Source organism: Helianthus annuus, chromosome 1 (assembly GCF_002127325.2).
Source record: "Helianthus annuus cultivar XRQ/B chromosome 1, HanXRQr2.0-SUNRISE, whole genome shotgun sequence".
NCBI lineage: Eukaryota > Viridiplantae > Streptophyta > Magnoliopsida > Asterales > Asteraceae > Helianthus > Helianthus annuus.
Genome location: NC_035433.2, coordinates 140,167,855 through 140,189,904, shown reverse-complemented (window position 1 = coordinate 140,189,904; position 22,050 = coordinate 140,167,855). Strand labels below are relative to the sequence as shown.

Genomic DNA, 22,050 nt, shown 5'->3' with positions numbered 1-22,050 from the left:
CTCAAAAAAAAAAATTGTCTTCTCCAATCTATTACTTATATTAAAACAAAACAATTTTGGCCACTTGGCATTTGCTTAAACTACTAATAGCCACGGGTCTTCCTATCAATCCACGCTTATTGTGTTTAGGCGCTAAAACGAAAAGCCTCTAAACCCTAATTTCAATTTCAACTCTCTGCCTCTTCACACGCTTCTTTTATTCCTTCCTTTTCTCTCAACTATATCATTCAACTTGGATTCTATCTTCATAGCTGCCACTTCTTTTTGGATTTGAACAACTTTTTTGCTTGATTTTTCATTAGAATCAGTTCTTGGAATCGGTGGCTCTGGGTTCTTGATCGTCGTTTCATCTTCTTAGGTCAGGGTTTCTCCTTCTTTTTGAATTATTGTTTCATCTTCTCAGGTGTTAGCGTTTCTTCTAAACGGCAGGATTTAGGGTTTAGTTTAAGTAATCAGTTGAATTACAATTATGTATCAGGTATGATGTATATGTTTAGGTTTGTGAAAAGTGGAACAAATTGTTAGGTTTGCGATTCACATTCGGATCCAACAGGTAGTGTCTAACCCTAAACTTGATTGGCCTTTCCTCAACGTTAAGATTTTGATTGTGTTTTATTTTTGTTTTTCTCTGTTGTTTGGGTCTGTTAGCTGCTTGCTAAGGGTCGTTCTTGGTTTTAATAAAGCTCCACTTTGGTGTTGAGTTTTTATTTTCTGTTGTATTCTTGAAGACTCAATTCAATCTGCAGTTGGACATAATTTGAATAAGAAAAAGTATACATCAAGTATACTAGATGTGTAGGTAGAATGCACCTATGGAAAAGTATACAAAGCCAGAGAGAAAGCCACCGGCAAAATTGTTGCTCTCAAGAAAACTAAACTTCATGAAGACGAAGAAGGCGTTCCGCCTGTTACGCTCAGAGAGATCTCGATCCTGCGGATGCTCTTACGTGATCCTCATGTGGTTAAGTATGTCTTTCAATATCATTTGAATCTACAATTCCTTATTATGATGAAAAGTTAGGGTTTATGTGTTCTTTTAGCGATTAATTGAGTATATAGTTTCAAATTTACGCTTATTTTGCAATGATTTATGCTTCAATTTGTTTAATTACCGATTTTTTGTTTGTATATTCGTGATTAAATCGAAGAGGTCAGATTTAGGGTTTTGATGAGTATATTAGTTCGTTTTGCCAGATTTATGCTTCTATTTCGTGATTATTTATGCTTCAGTTTGTCTGTATAATGATTATTTGTTTGTATTTTTGTAATCAAATAGAAGAGGTCCATTTCACGTTTTTGTTTGAGGTGAAGAGGTCAGATTTATGCTTCAGTTTGACTATATACTGGTGCTGAAACTTTGGTAAACTTTCTAATCCTTTTAGTTGATGTTTAACCCAATTTTTAGATAATTTATTCTGTTTTAAGACTTGTGTTTCTATGTTCAAATACTTAAACTGGACTATTAATATGCCCAGGAGTCATGGATTACTATTGCAAGATGTTAAGTTGGTATTTTATTTAATAATGTTAATAGAAGAATAGCAACTTTAAACCACTATAATTGTGAACATGGTTATTAACTTAAAATCATTGTTTAAATCTTGAATATTTAGCTTTGTGAAACAGATCCATTTGGCGTGGGGGCTCAGTTGCTACCTTTATGTTCGGTATTGCATCTACTACTTTTCAAGGTCAAACATGGACAGGTTTTTTCAGTCAACGTTATTCTTTTGCTATAATTTACTATTTTGCTATATGATAGATTACTTCAATCTTTTTTGCGTGGTTTGTTATTTTGTTTTCTATTCATCTGAGATTATTTAATGTGTTGAAAACTCTGATTAAGGGCTTGGATTTGCAATAAACGGATTGATGAACTAATGTGTCGAAACTATGATTTTGTTTTTTCAATCGATTTTATCAGGTATCTTCGTCATCAACACCTTTAATTTCATTGATATACGCATCGTTTGGTTATTTATTATATTTTTTTGTCTATTGCAGAATCCTTTTGGAGTCATGGAGAAGATGTCCCATTGAAAGATGTATGTCTATTACAGTAGCTTGCTAATATCTCTGTTATCCGGTATAAAATATATACTTTATAGTGTAACTTATATTATATAACAAGTATAATATAATAGTGCACTATAAAACCACAAAGTGCATTGATTAAAACATGGCAAAACTTTTCCTTTTTGGTCATTTTTATCGAGCCATTTTTATTTTAACTATAAAAAGAATTAAATTATCTATTTGACCTATTTATACTAACAAAGATATTAAAATCTTTATCGAAGGCATTACTGATTTGTTGAGCTTGAACATGCTATAAACCCGAACTTGCTATTCTATCCTAAAAGATGCCCCCATCCAAGGTAATATTTTGCAACTTTTGGGAATGTAACGCTAAATCTATAAATCCATATGTATTCTGGGGTTGTAACGCTGAGAATTCAAGTTTCCATATTTCTTTATAATCATCTTCCAAAATATGATTGAGTTCCCATGTTTAACGATGATTGATCGCATAAGCCCTAAATCTATAAATCCATATGTATTCTGGGGTTTCTTCACATCGATTCTAGGTTAGGGTTTTAATCCATGAATATGGTTTTCTTTTACCTTCACACACAGAGCTCTATTCGATGTAAGCAGCTTCAATCAGCACCACTATATTTGTTAATTTACCTTTTGTTGCATTTTTTTGTTTACTTTTATTCTTAGGGTTTCCTGAATATTTGTTCTAGGTTTCGTGTTTGTGTTTGGCTGAATTCAAGAAGTTGGAGAGACTAGACCTCACCTTCAATAATCTGTTGTCACACGAGGTAATTTATAATTAGTTTATTGAAAATTTATTTGGGTCTTCATGTTTATGAACATGAAACTGTTTATGTCTTACTGATTGTTGAAGGTCAGGTATCAAATGATCCTAAATCAGTTTAAAAAACCTAACCCTAATCTATAACTAATTCGTATAATTTGTGTTTTTCTTATTTAAACTAGACTGGATTTGTGAGATTATACATCCGACTGATGTTTGAATTGTTGTTGTAGATTAATGGATGTTCAAGCAAAGAAGAAGGCGCTGTATCGTGCTAAATTGAAAGCACAAAACCAGGACAAACGTATTGATTCTCCTCTTGTAAGGTATACTTATTTTCATTATTTTTAAATTAAATGATCTGGAACCGGAAATAGTTTTTTTTTTGAAGAAAATTATAAATAGGGCATGGTATAAGCAGGTTAATCATTGTTTTTCATGAATTTGATAGGTTAACTATTTGAGGTGTGGCAGTGAATCGACCTTTTCATAGTTGTTGATGTTGGAGGTTAATGGTCAAACCGCAACATCTTATTGGCTGCACTTATCGGCCTGTTGGAATTTAATGGTCAACGGATGTCAAACAAGTCCTGCAAGTAAGCTAAGCTTCCACAAATATCATCATTTGTTTATGAAAATTTAAGCGTTTTTATTGATGACCACACGTTTCCATGGTCCTCATGTTTGATGACCACGTGTTGAACAAATCCAGCCAAAAGATTAGATCCGATAGTTAGAATAATGGCGGCGGTTAGCGTTTCTTCAAGCTATTGATAGCGGCTGTTGTTGTTGCAATTCGGAGAAGAATCAACCACTAATCCAGGTTAAAAATAACTTTACAATTTGCTATAATAATTTTGGTATTTATCAGTTTAAAAATGTATATTGATTTTTTTGTATGTATTCTAATACAGTTTGTACTTTCCTATCTTGCTAAGATGTTTCCTGGTGAAGGTTAGTTTTTGTTTTACAACGTTCATCTCTATGATGTCATTAATACTGATTGCCATACTAGAGATTTTTGTCACTAAATAGATTCACATGTTAGCAATTGTGTAGACTTTGACTTTAAAGGTCAATCAAGCTACTTTTTAGATACAAATATGATATGAATTTTGTTAGACATCAGTTTGTAGTTTGTACTCATGCATCCTAGAATAGGATCCACATACAATTTTTGTTAGGATGCAATCAGATAGGAGGGTATAGTGGATTGGGTAACGGGTCAAACACGGTTGTGTTACAAAAAGTCATTTTAGAGAAATATTTTTGAAAGTTTTTTAGACCAACGAGTTTCGTTCACAAATTTGGGTATTGATTTCGAGTGGAATAGTTGGTGTCCAATCAAGATTAATTTCTTGGTTTGGAGGCTGATTCAAGACCGGATTCCTACTGCGGTCGCTCTTGAAAGAAGAAATGTTTATTTGCCTTGCACCCTGTGTAAGCTATGCAATGAAGACGAAGAAACGGCACTCCATACAAATATGTGTACAAAGATTTAAAAACAATATAAAGCAAGATTAGCTATTGATATAAAGGAAAGAAAGGATATCAAAGTCTTAAAGATGTCTTACCCAAGCAAATCATGCTTTTCATTGCCATTAAATTTAATGCACTCTATCCTGATATGTATTTTGTGAGACTGAAAGGGATCATAATATTGTTGGACTAATCATGTTTGTTTTGCATATGAAACGAGTTGGTGCAAAAGGAAACTTCGCGTACAAGGGTCTACAATTCGAATTTGGTTGAGTCTTTGAGGTAGTTTTAATTAATCGATTTGGTTTGCCTTATTTCTGAAATTTAATTCTAACGTTTAGTTGTAAAATATCTTAACACCGAAAATGGGACCCCAATAAAAAAAATTCTAGGTCCGCCACTGGTTGGATGTTTAATTGCCTGTTGAGAAGAGAAACCTGCTCTCAATTGTATACAAGAACGTGGTGGGCTCATGTAGGGCAAAAACAGGCGCCTAATATATAATGTATTATATAATGTTCAATTTCATTGATTAACTATATTTATATATTTATGATTTATGTATTTACATTGTTTAACCTGTGTAGAACACGAGATTGTAACTAATCCTAACGTTAAACTAATCCTAACGTGTAAAATTGGTATGTTTTCAGGGTAAACAGCTGGCGGAGTTGCTCGATGAAGATCCATCTTTGGTGTCAAAGAGACAAGAAATAGCCAAACACTTGAAATGTAAAAGGCATCAAACGATGAGATCAATGCAGTAGCATGAGTACCATATCCCAAATAAACACAGGTCTCACAAAAGGTGATCCAGGTTCTTTTCTAACTAAATATAAATAACACGTTTGCACCACCTTAAGTGCTTATTTCTAATTGTTTTTATATTATAAATGGTGTTTCAGGTTCACATACGGAGAAGCGAAAATTATTACGTTGATCAGCGCATTAATTTCCGGGGTGTTAATAAGCATGGGCCTTATGTTTGTATTTTGGGGAAAACGGATAAAGAATTTCGTGCCATGTGAAATACTGTTGACAAGTAAGTTATATTAATCACATAATCAGTTTGAGTTAATTTAGATTTTAAACAGTTTATAAAAGATTCGATAACAACGGAATGCGTCAAATGCAGCATATTGGTTAAACATGTCACGAGAGTGTAAAGCGTGCAAATTTCTAAATCATGTTATTAGTAGATTACTATAAAAATGTATAATGCATTAATTACATATGAAAAAACTTATAAACGGATTCTTTTCTGGTCACCCCAACCTGACCCTATCCATACCAAAAATGACCCGTTTTGACATGAGCCGAGGTATACATGCACATAACTGCATAGTATACTTGCTATGGGTACAATCTGTTTGTAACGTAAACATTTTGACAGCCTTCATGAGTTCATTCTGTGATAATGTTTTTTTGTCGATGAATTAAGGGTATTTAGACATTTAATAGTTTCCATTCGCGTTTTGAGCAACTTGCAGGAACATCCAGTGTAGTTGCTTCCGTGGTAACCCAGCAACATGCATTCTTGAAAGTTCGAACGGGTCAGGAGCGTCGAAACAGAGGAAAATAATTGTATATGGGGTATTCCTCAAAACATGTTGGAGAATTTAGCAATGCAGAAACGATAAAGTGTTTAAAGGAGTGGCTACTTTAGTTAGCAAGGTGGTGGAGGAAGTAAATGAAACATCGTATGCTTGGATCCAGCACATGTCAAAGATTATGAGTATTTCGTGGAGTGATTGGCGCAACTTTAATTTATCGTTTAATGTCATTTTTTTGTATTCTTTTTGTGATGTAACTCTGCTAGACTATGTTTTGTTCTTGCTGTTCAGGTCTCCCTTTGCTCCTTGCTAAGTGGATGTGTTTGGCTGGATTAATAAAGGTTTTCTTTGTTGTTTTTCTTTTACTTTTAAATATTAACTTCTATTGTAACCTTAATTACGACATTGTATTAGTTATTAATTATAAATTCCAAAAATTCTAGGTACGTTATTGTGGTAAAATTAGAGCTATCTAACCAAATATTTTAGCTATTACATTATTTGTCTCATTGTAGTTTACTAATTTATTATTACTTCAACGGTTATTTAATTCAAACGATTACTTTAATAAATTAAACTTATTCATTTGTGTTTTAGTCCACCCGCGAACCTCGCGGGTTCTTAAACTAGTTTGTTATCATAAATATTACCAAATTTAAAAACACTTTTTAGAGAGAGAAAAAATAGAGACACTGACAGTGGTGTGTGTCTATACATACACACAGCGGCTCATAAGAATGTCAGTTTCAGTGTAGTTGTGCTCCCAATATACTCATTCCACTGCAATTTTTCGTGCTCATTCATCAAACGCAACAGAATGGGAAAGGTTGGTACACACATGTGCTCTGATTTCTCCGCCTTTTTTGCAGAAATTGCAGCTCTAAATGCTCATGTGTGTTGAATTAGCATGTTTCAATATGTAATTGTTCGTTTGAATACAAGTTTTGTTCACGAATCACACTCGTTGAACGATGTTTTTACAGTTTTTCCGATTCGTTTCATCGAAAATGTTATTCTCAACAGTTTTCTTACATTGAACTATCTGTATAAGAGTTTTATTGATGAATCTCACTCGTTGTTCGATGTTTTTACAGTTTTATTGAATATTCGATTGAGTGAATCATGATTCATTTCTAGTTTATTAGCTTCTAGTACTCTGTTTTATGAATGATATATCATTTTTTTTTGAAACTGAAAATTGCAGAATAAGAACAAGAACAACAACAACGAAGAACAACAGAAATCTGAAAACAGCAATGTCAACGGAGCAGAAGAAAAGTCAAACGAGCAAAAATCTGAAAAAAATAACAAGCAAAATGCAGGAGCAATTGTGTTGGGAATTATATTATAACCTTATTAATAAGCAACCTATTTGTGCATTTCATACTTGTACAATTGGCTTTGGGATTCTTTCAAAAAAAAATAGAAATTTTCCTTTTTAACCTTAAAGTTTTAAAGTTTGATAAATTAACTTTAAACTTCTAATCTTTGTTTCCTTTTTAACCCTAAAGTTTTAATCTTTGACAATTTACCCTACAATTTTAATCTTTGACAATTTAAGTTAAAAAATTCTAATATTTCTTTCCTTTTTAACCCTAAAGTTTTAATCTTTGACAATTTAACTTTAAAGTTTTAATCTTTGGTAATTTAACCCCTTTGATTAATTTGGTTCTTTTACTTCTAATTCAAAAGTTTTCATCTTTTGCGATTTAATCATTTTGATTCTTTTTTACTTATGTGTTGTAATCTTCACTTTGGTGGTTTTTCAAAGAAAAAATAGTTATGTATATGGTTGTTGTAACTTTGGCATTGGAGGTTTTTCAAAAAAAATGATTTTTTTTCTTTTCATCCAAAAATATTTCATAAATTACTTTTAACCCAAAACTATTTGTTTTTTAGTTTTAACATTAAACCTTTTATCTTTTGCAATCTATACTCACAACTTTTTTTACTTTCAACTTTGGTCCTTTATAGTTTTCATTTTCCGCAAATTTTTCGCTTTATGCTTCGTTCTAAATTTTGTGACTTAAAACATCACAACGTGCGTCTTTGGTTTAGCGTTTTCACGTTTCGGTCTAAACTTTGAGAGTTAACACGACGCAACGTACGTGTGTGGGTGAACGTTTTTACATCGTCTATTTTTTCCTGTTTGACAGGTTCAACATAACGTGTGCGTCCTAAATCGACTTAGTTATAACTAAAGAATCCCCGCCGCATTGCGGCGGGTCGTAATTCTAGTTTACCTTCATTGTCAAGGCTGTGTTGAAACGGTTGTCAAATCACTCAGAGGATTTGATGGTAAATTAATTACTACTAATAACTACTATTATTATTGTTATTAATTATTATGATTGCATGATGTAGGTTTAATTAGTATTAATGATGGATATATTGTTGTTTAGGAGTTGAAGAGATTGAACCGAATACGAAGGATAATCAGGTGACGGTGAAAGGTAAAGCGGCTGACGCTGTTAAGGTTGCGGAGCGTGTGAGGCGAAAAACGGACAAGCATGTCGAGATTATATCGCCTGTGCAGAAGAAACAGCAACCCGAGAAGAAACCCGAGAAAAAACCGGAGGTAATATCACTTGTTTCAGCAAAATATATTGTTTCAATATGGGGAGTGCACGGGTGGTTTGGTTCGGTTCGGTTTTGAGCCCCATTAGAACCGAAACCGAAACCTAAACCAAAATGTTCGGTTATTGGACAACTTTAATAGACCAGTTTTTGGTTTATAGGTTTCAGTTTGGCAGTTTCAAAGACTGTAGGGGCGGTTCGGTTTGGTTTTGAGCCCTAATCGAACCGAATCCGAAATGTTCGGTTATTGTTATAAATTTGGCAATTTCAAAGAGTGTTATAAATTTAAACATATACTTGAAAATTACATATACCACAAGTAGACAGTGGCGGTTCGGTTCGGTTTTGAGCCCTAACCGAACCGAAACCGAAATGTTTGATCTCGGTTAGTCAGTTTCGGTTAATTCGCTTAATCGGGTATGGTTTAACCGAATATTCTGTTAATTGTTTCGTCTCGTCAATCCGGTTATTCACTTATTTGCTCAGTCTAAACAAATACTTATTATTTATACATATATACCATGATTAGGCAGACGCCGTTCGGTTCAGTTCGGTTTTGAGTCCTAACCGAACCCAAACCGACATGTGCGGTCTCGCCTAACCGGTTTCAGTTAACGCGTTTAATTCACTTAATTGGGTATGGATTAACCGAATAATCGGTTAAATCATATGATGATACAGGTACCAAAAGTGACAGAAGTGGTGTTGAAGATGCACCTCCACTGTGAAGGTTGTGCTAAGGATGTCAAGCATTGCATCCACAAGATGGATGGTAATATTCATGATTAATGTTTTTTTTTTACTATTATTATTTTAATTTTTTTTTATAAATCAGTGTGGTTACAGTTTGATTATTGTTTTTTTATGAGATTGTATAGTAGATTCATGGTGGTTATGTAACTAACAGGTGTACAAACCGTGAATCCCGATATGGAGAAATCGTTAGTGACTGTAAAGGGGGCTTTCGATCCGAAAAACCTAGTGGTTTACATTAGCAAGAGGGCCGGAAGGCATGCGGAGGTTGTGAACTCGAAGAACACAAACAACAAACAAAAGGATGGTGAACAAAAGGATGGTGACCAAAAGAATGAGAAGAAAGAAAAGGACAAGGATGCCAAAAACGCCGGTTCTGCGTACCCAAATGTTCCCCCCGGGCTTGTTTACGCGCCACAGCTGTTTAGTGACGAGAATCCTAACGCGTGCTCGGTTATGTAGATAAACAGATACGATCTTGATTCAGCTCGACCAGGCTCGAGCTCGATTAATTTATGAGAGCTCAAGCTTGGCTCGATTCGAGCTTTGTTTTCAAAGCTCGAGCACCACTAAACCACTAAACCGACAAGCTGACAAAACCGAACCATGAAGCGAACCGTATAATCTAACACTGACCAACTTGCTTCGATTTAAATGTTGAGTAAAATGCACGGATAGTCCCTGTGGTTTGGTGAAATTTCACCTTTAGTCCCTAACTTTTCAAAATTACACTCTTAGTCCCTGTGGTTTGGCAAGTTGTTACTCGGATAGTCCCCAAAGCAGATGGAGGTTAGTTTTTCTTGTTAAGTGGGTGTGAAATGACAAGGACTATCCGAGTAACAACTTGTCAAACCACAGGGACTATCCGAGTAACAACTTGTCAAACCACAGGGACTATCCAAGTAACCTTCATCCACTTTAGGGACTATCCGAGTAACAACTTGCCAAACCACAGGGACTAAGAGTGTAATTTTGAAAAGTTAGGGACTAAAGGTGAAATTTCACCAAACCACAGGGACTATCCGTGCATTTTACTCTTTAAATGTTTCTATTGGTTTCTAACGATTTATACACACTTTATTTGTCTATACAGAAACATCATACTCTCCCATTACAACTTATAAAGATTAATCTTGGTCCACAAGAACTCCAAATTTACACCCAACCCCCTACAACTACAAAAACTTACATTTAAATACCATAAAGTACACCTCCAAAGTACAAGAAATAAACCCCACACCACCATTCTAACAACTACTCCAAACCTTCCATGTTAAGCATCAAATATCGAACATACGAAACAAAACCAATGCTATCGTGGACCTGGTCGAGCAAACGACTCATCAATCGACAAATCTTGATCGTTGGCCATTAAATCAAGTGATCCCATGTTCAAAATTGTATGTCTTGGCATTTCATCAGAACTACCTTCTCGCGCAGCGGTTTCCACTCCCCTTTGCATCAAGATTGCATCTTGTATATCCTTTATAACCTCAGACATCGATGGTCTCATGTTCCCGTGTGGCTGCACACACATCAAGGCTTTTTCGGCTATCTTCCACATTGATTGGATGTCATATTCATTACCAAGAGCCGGATCAATGATTCCTTGAATGTCACCGCTCTCTATATGCATCTTTGCCTATAAACAAATCATTAAAATCATTAATAGTACCATTGGTAAAATGGGTTGGTCGGGCCAGTAATTGCTCAAAACGTTAAATGGACTTACCCATTGAACGATGTTACGACAACTGCTACCAAAGCTTTCGTTTGAAATTGCTTCTTTGCCAGATATTAGCTCAAGAAGAATGACCCCAAAACTATATATATCCGTCTTGTCTGTTAAACGGTTTGATATATAGTACCTACAATTCACACGTAATATAAAGTTAGTTTAAATAGCATAAGTGTTTCGTTTGGTCCCATAAAAAGTGTAACATTTTACTTCTAAAGATTAGAAGAATAATCTTTTATCTTTGATCAAACCTCAAAAATAATTTGAGTTAACTGTCATTTTCGTCCCTGTGGTTTATCCAATTATGCTAGTCCACGCCAAATTTCAAATTTGCACCATTTCATCCCTGAGATTCTTGAAACATGCAATTTCCGTCCAAAAACTTAACGTATGTTAAAACCTGCCGTTTTAAGGAAGGGTAAAAACACCATTTTTTTTCTCTTAATAGGGTTTATAGGGGGGGGGGGGATAAAAAGGAAGACGACGGTTTTACCGTTTGTTTAACATTAGGTTTTAACAGACCATGGTGTTTTTGGACGGAACTGGCATGTTTCAATAATGTCAGGGATGAAAATGGTACAAATTTAAAATTTGGTCTGGACTGACATAATTGGACAAACCACAAGGACGAAAATGGTAGTTAACTCAAATAATTTTCAATAAATCGATGAGCAATCTTTGCATATTATATGATGGCAAGCAAAATAGGTAATTTTCATTGGACATCCAAAAATAGTAAACTTGACATTAAAACATACTCCGGATCAAGATAGCCAAGTGTGCCACGAACGACGCTTGAAACGTGTGAAGTCCCATCAACTGTAAGCTTTGAGAGGCCAAAATCCGAAACCTTAGCCCTCATGTTTTTATCGAGAAGAATATTGCTTGTTTTCAAATCTCTATGAATGATGGAAGGGACACAACCAGTATGAAGATACTCAATCCCTAAAACAAGTTTTAAAAAAACAAAATTAGCATATGTATAAATATATAGAGAAAGTGTACTATACAATATCGCTTAACGTACATTACGTACAATATAGTGAAATTGCATGTTATAAAATAGCATGGATGAAATCGCATGTGATAATTTTGATGAAATCGCATGTTTGTTTTTTGTAACAACTTCGCATGTGATAATTTTGATGAAATCGCATGTTGGTTTTTTGTAACAATTTCGCATGTGGTAATTTTGATGAAATCGCATGTTAAAAAACCAACATGCGAAATTGTTACAAAAAAACAACATGCGATTTCAATGTGGGATGAAGATCTGACGGCTGAGATGATCGCGTACGTAATGTACGATAAGGGCATTTGTACGTTAACCTAACCCTAAATATATAATCTTGATAACAATAGGGAAAATTGCATAAAATACCTTTGGCAGACTCTTCAGCAATCTCCAACCGCTTGAGCCATTTAATCCCTCGTTCCCTCGCTAAAGGTCCTAAATTTAAACATAAAGTTTTATGATTGTTATAAGAACAAACTAAAAGCCGAATGCAGCTAACAACATAAAGAGATTAACAAAACAAACCATAAAGATGTTCTTTGAGCGTTCCATTATGCATGAACTCGTAAACAAGTATATCCGTCCCTTCTTCTTGGCAAAACCCGAGAAACTGTACCAAGTTTCTATGATGGATTCGCGAAAGAAGCGTCACCTTTAATCCGCAAAAAAAAAAAAAAATAGAATAATCAAGAATGGCTCGTTTTAGCGAGTAAAAAACATGATGAAATTATTATATCAAACGTTACCTCATTTTGAAACTCTTTCTTGCCCTGATAAACATTATTATTTGAGAGTACTTTCACCGCAATTTCTTTTCCATCGTTAAGTTTTCCATAGTAAACGGTGCCATACCCTCCCGAGCCAACTTTGTTTTCAAAGTTCTTTGTGGCGTTTCGTAGTTCGGATAATGTGAAGCTTTGATCGGCTTCCGTTGTTGCATTGTTTGTAACAGGAACGCTATGTTTCGGCTCTGAACAAAATAAAAAAAATAATTAAAAACCAACAAATTATTTGTTAGATATTATAACAACAACGACATTACTAAGACTATGCAAAATCACATAACCACTTTCATATCACACGGCCGATTTCAAAATCACCTACCGGTTTTTGGATGTGTTTTTCGTTGGTGAAGAAGTAGGCATGAAGTTATGAACCCTAAGAAAAGGGCAGCAGCCCCGACCGCTAATCCGATGATTATGTTTCTGTTACGTCTCCCTTCGTTACTTCCTTTACTAAGACTATCATTTCCTGTGTAGCTGAAATGAGTAAATAATAAAGTAACATGTTAAATCGATAACCATGTATTCAAGTCTAAGCAGTTGACTTTTAAGCAACATGAAGTCAACTGTATTAGTAAAATGCCATTTTCGTCCCTGAGGTTTGGCCAGTTTTGCGACTTTCATCCAAAAGTCTGTTTGTTTCGCATATGGATCCAAAAGGTTTGAAATCTTCTACTTTCATCCGGCTCGTTAACTCCATTCATTTTTCTCCGTTAAGTCAGGGGTAATTCCGTCTTTTTTGTTAACTTAAAAAGCAATTCGTTTTTTTCAGGGGTATTCGGTCTTTTACAAAAAAGACGGAAATACCTCTGACTTAACAGTATAAACTGGATGGAGTTGACTAGCCGGATTAAAATGGCAAGATTTAAAACGTTTTGGATCCATATGCGGAAAATCAAACATTCGGACGAAAGTCGCAAAACTGGCCAAACCTCAGGGACGAAAATGGCATTTTACTCATTATATTTCTAAGCGAAAAAAAACATAGGGTAAGATAGAAATACTCACTTCAAGACTAAATTCTTGTTCAGAAGACCGGATGGTACTTCTCCGGTTAACAAGTTATTTTGTACATAACTGCATTCATCAAGAAAACCAAATTTAATATGACCATATACAAATTACAAAACAAAGAGAAAACAGAATGATTGACATAACACCAAACGTTGGGGGGTAAAATTGCAATTATTTCGTTAGGGGGGGTCAGAGTGCCAATTGGCCTAAACCCCAGGGGGTAAAATTGCAGTTTACTCAAATAATAATTTACTTACAGTTGACTTAAATTAGGTAAATCTGCTAACCAGGTAGGTAATTCACCACTCAACTGATTGTTCTCAAGATGTCTGCACACACAAAACTTAATGAATTAAATTATAAAAAAAAAAAAAAAAAAAAACATTCACTACGCATAACGATGACGGTAATATAGTGTGCGTTACATGATCTTTAGATTTGGGCATCCACTAAAATCGGGTATCGGACCCGTGAGGGCATTCCCATCAAGCCACCTATATTTAACAACATGCGATATTTAGTGGTCAAAATCAAATACTTGTATACATTTACAAAAATAAAAGGTGCACAATGAAACTTACAACTGTTCTAAGTTGGTCAACCTGGTCAAATCGTTCGGTATGCTTCCAGTCAAGTTCTTGCCAGACAATTTTCTGCATAAAACCGGAGAAAAAACTTAGACAGATAACGGATAAAGTCACACCAGTCTTGCTTTTTATTTTCTACATTGGAGTTAACATCAAGATAAATAAAGTTAAGAAAGATACACCGATATAATCTTCGGTTCACGATCTGAATTACACTCCAACCACGACCATGCAACCGGCAAACATGGGTCGCCACCTTCTTGAGCCCAATCCGACAACTTGTAACCCGATACCAAACTTGCAGCCACAGCTCCTATAAATAATTTAAAAAACCCAAAAAATAAGATTTTAAAAGAGTAAACTTCCATTTTGGTCCCTGAGGTTTGGTCATTTTTGCCACTTTAGTCCAAAACTCAAACTTTTTACATCTGGGTCCCTGTGGTTTCAGTTTTATTGCCATTTTGGTCCAAAAATGAAATCAGATCATATTTATCTTATAAAATCCTGTTATTTTGTCCTTTTCCTCAGGGGCAAAATGGTAAAAAAATTATAAATAAATACCATATTTTATAAGACAAATATGACCTGATTTGCCCTGAGGAAAAGGACAAAATTGCAGGATTTTATAAGACAAATATGATCTGATTTCATTTTTGGACTAAAATGGCAATAAAACTGAAACCACAGGGACCCAGATGCAAAATATTTGAGTTTTGAACTAAAGTGGCAAAAGTGACCAAACCTCAGGGACCAAAATGACAGTTTACTCTTTTTAAAATAATTATTAGACAAATTTAATCTAAAAAACTCGGTTTAATTACTTACCATCAAGAGATCCATCACTAATTCTCAGATATTTACTAATCTCAATTGCATTAACAAGAGGCCCTTGAGTAGAATCCGATGTTTCCGCAAACTTAAACGACAAAACAAAAGGAAGCGAAATGTTTTCAAATCCCGGTTCATACAACCGGTTCGGCCCCTGCGCGTTTTCCTGGATATTAACAACAGCTTTACTGACATCAGGTTCACCGGGAAGAACAAGCCGGAACTTTCGTGTTTCATCGGAACCCAACTCTTCAATTTCCGCAAAATAAGTATACGCCCAACCGTATCCCGGAAACCCGTCCAAATTCATACGATAAGTCAACGTCCCGTTTCTTCCTACAACAGCTGTCTGCATTACTTTCTGAGGTGGCTGCTCGTCTTTTCCGGTATAAACCGGTAAACTCGTCGATATTCTATCGGTTCCAGCCGCAACATCGACAAGATAATTCGCTTTCTTCACTAAATCCGATTGCCAGATTCTATCAAACGGGTCATCCGGGTACCTAACCGGATCTTCATTTTCCGCTCCAAAGTTGATTCTTGCAGAAACACTAAGAAAGAACTGGTTTTCAAACGGTGTAAGGTAAATCGACCCGTTAAATGGGCGGAGTTCGAGCGTGGATATAAACGGTTGACCCGTTGTAGCATTTGATAAACACACACTGACAGTAGAACCCGAAGCCAAAAATATAAGTTCTTGAGACTCGATGGTGTTAGCGTCCGAAATGACGATTGTAGCCCAAGGAGTGGGTCCCATTGAAATGTCGAACTTCGGGTAAACATTGTTGTTGTCGAAATTACCGTATAAGAATGTTGCTCTAATAAGGTACCGAGTCCTGCTTTTAACGTCGACTGTGTAACAATATTTTCGGTTGTCTGCAGGGAAATATCGGACGGTTTGATATTGTTGTCGTGTTTCGTTTGTGACAGAGATGTTAGTTGTGATCCCGTAAATGATTTGGTTGTCGGGAGTCCAGTCGAGGCCGAGGTTGTCTGTGAAATTGGTTTGACCCCCACAGTCTAAACTTACAAAACCTGTTATAAATTATCGAATTTGTCAACGAAAAAACAAAAAAAAGAACATAAAATGATTATCCAAAGGGAACACATCAAGTTTAAGCATCTCATATCTTTAACATGATTATCCGAATTGAAATAACTTGTATACAACCCCCCCCCCCCCCCCTTTTCACATACAAATTCCACATTTCAAGATTAACAAAACTGAAACTTTACACATAAAACCTAGGGGTGTAAACAAGGCGGATCGGGATCGGATTGGTAAAATACTCAAACGATCCGAGCCTTAACGATCCCGAGCTCGAGCTCGAGCCTTAAACATGACTCCTTTAGTTATCGAGCCCAAGCTCGAGCTTTACATACAAAGCTCATTTAGGCTCGCCAGCCTAAACGAGTCCAAACAAATTTTATTTTATTTTTTATATATAATATACCTACTATTTAACATTGGCGAGACGAGCTTTGGCTCGTTTAAGCCATCAAAGCGAGCTCAACCCGAGCTTGGCCTCGTTTAAAACTTTTCTCAAATTACCTCAAGCCGAGCCGAACTCGAACTCTTTAGGCTTTACTTTCGAGCCGAGCTCGATCTCAAAATAGTAGGCTCAAACCGAGCCGAACTCAAACTCAAGCTTCATAAAAGTATGACGAGTCTCGAGCTCAGCTTAACTCGTTTACACCCCTAAATTAAAACCCACATCAATCAAGAAAAAATCATATAAACTTCAAGAAAATAGCAACCCACATACCAAAATTAAATAAACATACAATCAACAGAGAAATTAAGAAGAAAGTGAACCTGATATCTGAGCTGTGGTGATGTCAAAATTGAGAACAAGAAGGATGAAGAACAAGAACAAGAAGAAGAAATGATGAGTCCCCATCTTGGTTCTTCTATATCTTTTTTTCCCAAAAAAGTTGCAATGAATTCAGTAGAAGAAGATTAAAAGCAGAAAAAGGACCAAAAGTGTGACAGACAGCATTATTATTATTAAACCCAATGGGTGAAAACTGAAAGTGAAAACACCAATGTTGTTGTTGTTGGTCAGGAAAGTAATAAACTAACATAAAGTATTCCTTGATTAACTAAAAGAAATGAAGTAAATTAGCATGCAGAAGAAGATTGATCCTCTGTTTATTCCTGGTGTATATATACACATGTTTGTATAACTCTTAGAGAGAGAGAGATGGTTAGTGAGGGCCCACCAACAACAAGCCATGTGGTGCCTACTCATGCTTTATAATATTGAGTTATGGTTTTGGAAGTTAATAATCATGCAACATTGAAAATGGGGTGGTAAGGGACATGCTTGGTTGTTACGGCACCTAGTGATGATAGAAGACCAGGCGAAAAGGTGGAGATCACTAGTTCGATTCTTAAACTGAGCAGGTTTTACCTCACTGCACTGTCGTGTCTTCAGGCGAGTGTTCACGGGCTTCGGCCTTAGGTGAGGGTTTTCCCCAGTTTGAAGGCGAGTGTATCCCGATATGGTGAATTTCGTCAGTAGCCCATTTGAAGGATTCGTTGCCGTTCAAAACAAATATTCATGCAACATTTTATTATACCCTATGGTCATATCTATAAAATGAATTCTTCTAGTGTTCAATGTTAAATTTCATAAATTATACTTTTTGTGGACCAAAAGGCTTGAAGTTTGTACATAACTTTGATCCTGACTGGTGATAATAACAATTGTTGAAATGTATTAAAATGACCACTTTACATAAATAAAGAATAACCCAAGTGAACACCTTTACTATTTGTTGTTGTGGTTTGTGTTTATTTGTACTTTTTATAATATATAGTTACTACCAATGAAAATCTGAATACATTTTATTTTAACATGTTTATTGAATTTTAATAATCCAAAATTTTACCAGTTAGCCGATAATAATCTTAATTTAAAAAATTCTCTCTAACAATCCCAAATTATAAGAGTTTGGCCCGCATCGATCCTTTTCTAACTGTGTTAGTTTTTGATGACGTGGACATTGATGTGTAAAAAATGAGCTGGTTTGTTATAACCCAGTTAGAAAAGGATCGATTGGAGACAAAATCTTACAAGTTGAGATTGTCAAAAGAAATTTTTAAAATTGTGATTATTATTGACCAATGATGAAACTTTGAATAATCAAAATCCAATAACCTTTTATTTTAATACGTTTAAAGAAACCAATTTATATGGAGTAGAATCTACACTTTGTGTTGTATGTATTATCAAACCTAATTTCAAAAGTCAAAAGGTTTGCAAAATGAATCTTTTGAATTTGAAAAATCGTCTTATTTAATAATTTGTTTGCATGACATTGAAATTGAATATCAGCAGCAGTGGTGAAGCTTGACCCGAATAATAGGGGGTCGAAAATGTATATATCAAAAAATTTCTATAGAACGGGGGGTCGAAAACATATATACCCAAAAATTTCTATGCGAAAACTACATATATAACACTACTGAGCGAAAAGTTCGAGGGGTCGGGGCCCCCTACCGCCCCTTCTATACTTCGCCACTGAATATCAGGGCTGGCCCTGGGAATTCGTGTACCCTGTTCGAGCTCGAAAAAATGTGCCCTTAGCCTTAACGAAATTGGGTATTTGGCTCACTAAAGGTCTGAACCTAATGCCAAAGGGGTTAATAACTAATCTAAACAATAAGAATAGTTTTGTAAGGGGGCCTATTAAAAAATATTTTACATATACATATAGGGTTTTTTTCATAGAAAAACGTGTCCCTCGAAATATCAGCCCCTGGCCGGTGGTCCTCCCCGCCCACCTCCAGGGCCGGCCATGTGGAATATAATTATCCAGATAAAAATATGTATAGATTTGATTAGGGTAAAGACATGTTCTTGAGAATTATAATTTCATTTCGTTTAAGATAGTAATATAGTGTTATGTTGTCGGCGAGACGCGTAACTTATTATATGTTTAAACCAACGTTACATTTAATGTTGTTACTACGGTGGAAAATAAGTCAAACTACCTAGCTAGCTACTTGACATGTAACTATAGGGAACTTTAATGCTTGAGTATAACATATTCTACCTCAACTTATTGGGTCTTTATCAAGCTTATGTTATTTATATTTTTACTCTTTGTGTATGCAAATATATTGCATAACTAATATAGTAGATAGAGTCAGTTGAGTTGAATTAAACAGATTTTGAAAGTATTGATTGATTTATCAAGGTTTAACTTGAGGGCATGGGTTGAAGCAACTGGTAAGGTTGTCGCTTTGTGACCTTAAGGTCACGGGTTCAAGCCGTGGAAACAACCTCTTTTACAAAAGTGGAGTGTAAGGTTGTGTACATCTGATCGCAAAATGACCCGGCCCATGTGGAAATCCAAGGGCTAGGGCTGCAAACGAACCAAATGTTCGGTGCCAAAAGTTCGTTTGTGTTCGTTCTTTTATTAAACAAGCAAACACGAACAGGAAGTTTTGTTCGTTGAGTTAAATAAACGAACATGAACAGAGGCATCGTTCGTTCATCTATATTCTGAACGTTCGGTAACGTGTTCGTTTGTGTTCAATAGTTCATTAGTATTTTTAGTTTTTTATATTTTATTTAAATTCTTGAAAACTCCTACAAATAAAATATTTAATAAGTGTTAATGTATTATATATTTTGTTCATGAACGCTTATTTTATGTCCATTTGTTTACATTTTCAACACTCGTTTTTGTTTGTTGCCTAAAATTAACGAACACGAACAAGTTTATTGCCTTAACAAACGAACACGAACATAAAATCTCGTTCGGTAAATGTTCATGAACAGTTCGTGAACACGTATATTTCTTATCAAACGAACACGAATAAAGACCTGTTCGTGCTTATTATTTATTAAGTTCGTTTGGCCGTTTGCAACCCTAGCAGGAGCCTAATACACCGGACACGCGCTTTTATCAAGGTTAAACTTGAAAACTATTGCTAGTTGAACTTAAAGTCAAGTTTAAAATTATAAAATTATTGAGTCGACCTCGATCCAAATCAAGTGTTTAGCTTCATCTAGATTGTCACGAGACAAGTTGAAATTGAAAGGGTAAACTTCTAAATGGAAAATAAGAGTTAAATGTTATTTTTGTCTCTGTGGTTTGGGTCATTTTGTCAGTTTAGTTTCAATGTTTCATTTTTCGTCTGTTAATCCAAAAAAATTTCACCGTTGCCATTTTATTCCACGGGGTTAACTTCATCCATTATTTCTGTTAACAAGAAAGGAAATTCGGTCATTTTATATGGCCGAATTGTCATTCTAGTTAACAGAGTTACATATAAAATGACCGAATTGTTTTTCTCGTTAACAGAAATAATGGATGAAGTTAACTCAGTAGACTAAAATGGCAACACTGAAACCTTTTTGGACCCACAGACGAAAAATGAAACATTTGGACTAAACTGACAAAATATCCCAAACCACAGGAACTAAAATGAGATTTAACTCGGAAAATAATTTATCATGTTTGAAAGAAAAAAAGGTATATCTTTACGACTTTACATAAAGAGAAGAGTTAAATGCCCGGATAGTCCCTGTGGTTTGGACTTTTTTCATCTTTAGTCCCTAACTTTCTAAAATTACAGCTATAGTCCCCAAGTTTTTCAATTTCGTTCCCAGATAGTCCCTGGCACGGATGGAGGTTAGTCTTTTCAGTTAAGTGGGTGTGAAATGACTTAAATACCCTTAATATTAAAAAAATAACTTTAAATCAATAACCACCTTCAATCCAAACACACCTCTTCTTCCTCATATTCAGATTCATCTTCAATCCAAACATACATCTTCTTCCAAATTCTTTACCACCATCTCCATCTTTCACCACCACCATTCACCGTGCCCTTGCCTATCCTTGTTATCAGTGTTGTTGTAAATATGGGGATCCCCATCAAAATGAGATTTTAAATATAAAAAAAGTTTCAACAGTGGGGTTTAAACTTTTAAATCGAAATTGATAAATGGGTACCTGCAGAGGGGGACTTTGCATGATGTATCGGGTGATTGATCACAAATTGAGGAGTGGAGTTTGAAGAGCTGCCACATACGTTTACACCGAACACAACCTCCGTTAACTCTCTTCTTGCAACCTTCTGTGCAGATATGGTATAAAAAATCCATGGCTTCACTTAGTTGGAAATACAAAGTTTGTGCTTGCAGATGCTTCTTAGTACTCTTCTCCTCTGCACATTTAGATCACATTCAACAATCAGCAAATAACAAATTACAGCTTTCAGATAATCAGAATTAGGTCTGTTGATATAGCTCGTGAATCAAGACTTGCTTAAAGCTCGTTTAGAATAAGTTCACTTGAAATCGGCTCCAGAATAACGAGGTAGCGACAATTCGGAGTGAAGGGTGGGGTATGGTGGTGAAAGGTGGATGGTGGTGGTGGTGAAAGGTGGAGATGGTGGTGAAGAATTAGGAAGAAGATGTGTGTTTGGATTGAAGATGAATCTATGAGGAAGAAGAGGTGTGTTTGGATTGAAGATGGTTATTGTTTTAAAGTTTCTTTTTTAATATAAAGGGTATTTAGGTCATTTCACATCCACTTAACTGAAAAGACTAACCTCCATCCGTGCCAGGGACTATCCGGGAACAAAATTGAAAAACTTGGGGACTATAGCTGTAATTTTAAAAAGTTAGGGACTAAAGGTGAAAAAAGTCCAAACCACAGGGACTATCCGGGCATTTAACTCTAAAGAGAAACACCAAAGTTTGTATTATTAATCTTTAATTAATACAAGGAAAATTAAGTTATCAAAATGTTCACTTTTAGTAAAGTTTTGCACTTTGCCAGTTGTACGGTACACATGTTTCTGCTTAAGGTACAACATGTTGACACATTTATTATTCATAGTATCTCAGCATCTGGAAGGTGCATTGCTCACAACTA

General features: G+C 35.3%; 2 protein-coding genes and 3 long non-coding RNA genes across 6 annotated transcripts; 3 read left to right on the top strand and 2 right to left on the bottom strand.

The window, feature by feature from the left end:
• The first annotated feature begins 785 nt into the window (after positions 1–785).
• On the top strand, positions 786–3,678 carry LOC110881293. Of its 2 annotated transcripts, XR_004863141.1 has the most exons (10): positions 786–966; positions 1,277–1,360; positions 1,627–1,706; positions 1,847–1,924; positions 2,005–2,045; positions 2,301–2,378; positions 2,751–2,828; positions 3,058–3,150; positions 3,276–3,420; positions 3,537–3,678. It is a non-coding gene; the product is annotated as an uncharacterized LOC110881293 (long non-coding RNA). The 2 variants fall into 2 exon arrangements; XR_002559677.2 differs by lacking the exon at positions 1,277–1,360 and having other exon boundaries at positions 3,537–3,676.
• Positions 3,679–3,804: 126 nt separating this feature from the next.
• On the top strand, positions 3,805–6,221 carry LOC118480533. Its single transcript, XR_004863139.1, has 4 exons — positions 3,805–4,585; positions 4,957–5,111; positions 5,209–5,345; positions 5,794–6,221. It is a non-coding gene; the product is annotated as an uncharacterized LOC118480533 (long non-coding RNA).
• A 2,036-nt stretch (positions 6,222–8,257) lies between these two features.
• On the top strand, positions 8,258–9,905 carry LOC110932979 (heavy metal-associated isoprenylated plant protein 8). The gene is made up of 3 exons (XM_022176228.2): positions 8,258–8,434; positions 9,115–9,205; positions 9,341–9,905. The coding sequence occupies exons 2-3, from the start codon at positions 9,145–9,147 to the stop codon at positions 9,646–9,648; spliced, it is 369 nt and encodes a 122-aa protein (XP_022031920.2). The 5' UTR covers positions 8,258–8,434; positions 9,115–9,144; the 3' UTR covers positions 9,649–9,905.
• Positions 9,906–10,266: 361 nt separating this feature from the next.
• On the bottom strand, positions 10,267–17,333 carry LOC110881306 (probable LRR receptor-like serine/threonine-protein kinase At1g67720). Its single transcript, XM_022129606.2, has 14 exons — positions 16,967–17,333; positions 15,148–16,185; positions 14,503–14,635; positions 14,317–14,388; positions 14,161–14,229; positions 13,993–14,064; positions 13,730–13,798; positions 13,044–13,198; positions 12,686–12,909; positions 12,465–12,591; positions 12,306–12,374; positions 11,683–11,869; positions 10,919–11,054; positions 10,267–10,828 (listed from the first exon to the last, which is right to left on the bottom strand). The coding sequence occupies exons 1-14, from the start codon at positions 17,049–17,051 to the stop codon at positions 10,499–10,501; spliced, it is 2,766 nt and encodes a 921-aa protein (XP_021985298.1). The 5' UTR covers positions 17,052–17,333; the 3' UTR covers positions 10,267–10,498.
• Positions 17,334–20,624: 3,291 nt separating this feature from the next.
• Positions 20,625–21,647, bottom strand: LOC118480526. The gene is made up of 2 exons (XR_004863133.1): positions 21,124–21,647; positions 20,625–21,003 (listed from the first exon to the last, which is right to left on the bottom strand). It is a non-coding gene; the product is annotated as an uncharacterized LOC118480526 (long non-coding RNA).
• Positions 21,648–22,050: the final 403 nt, after the last annotated feature.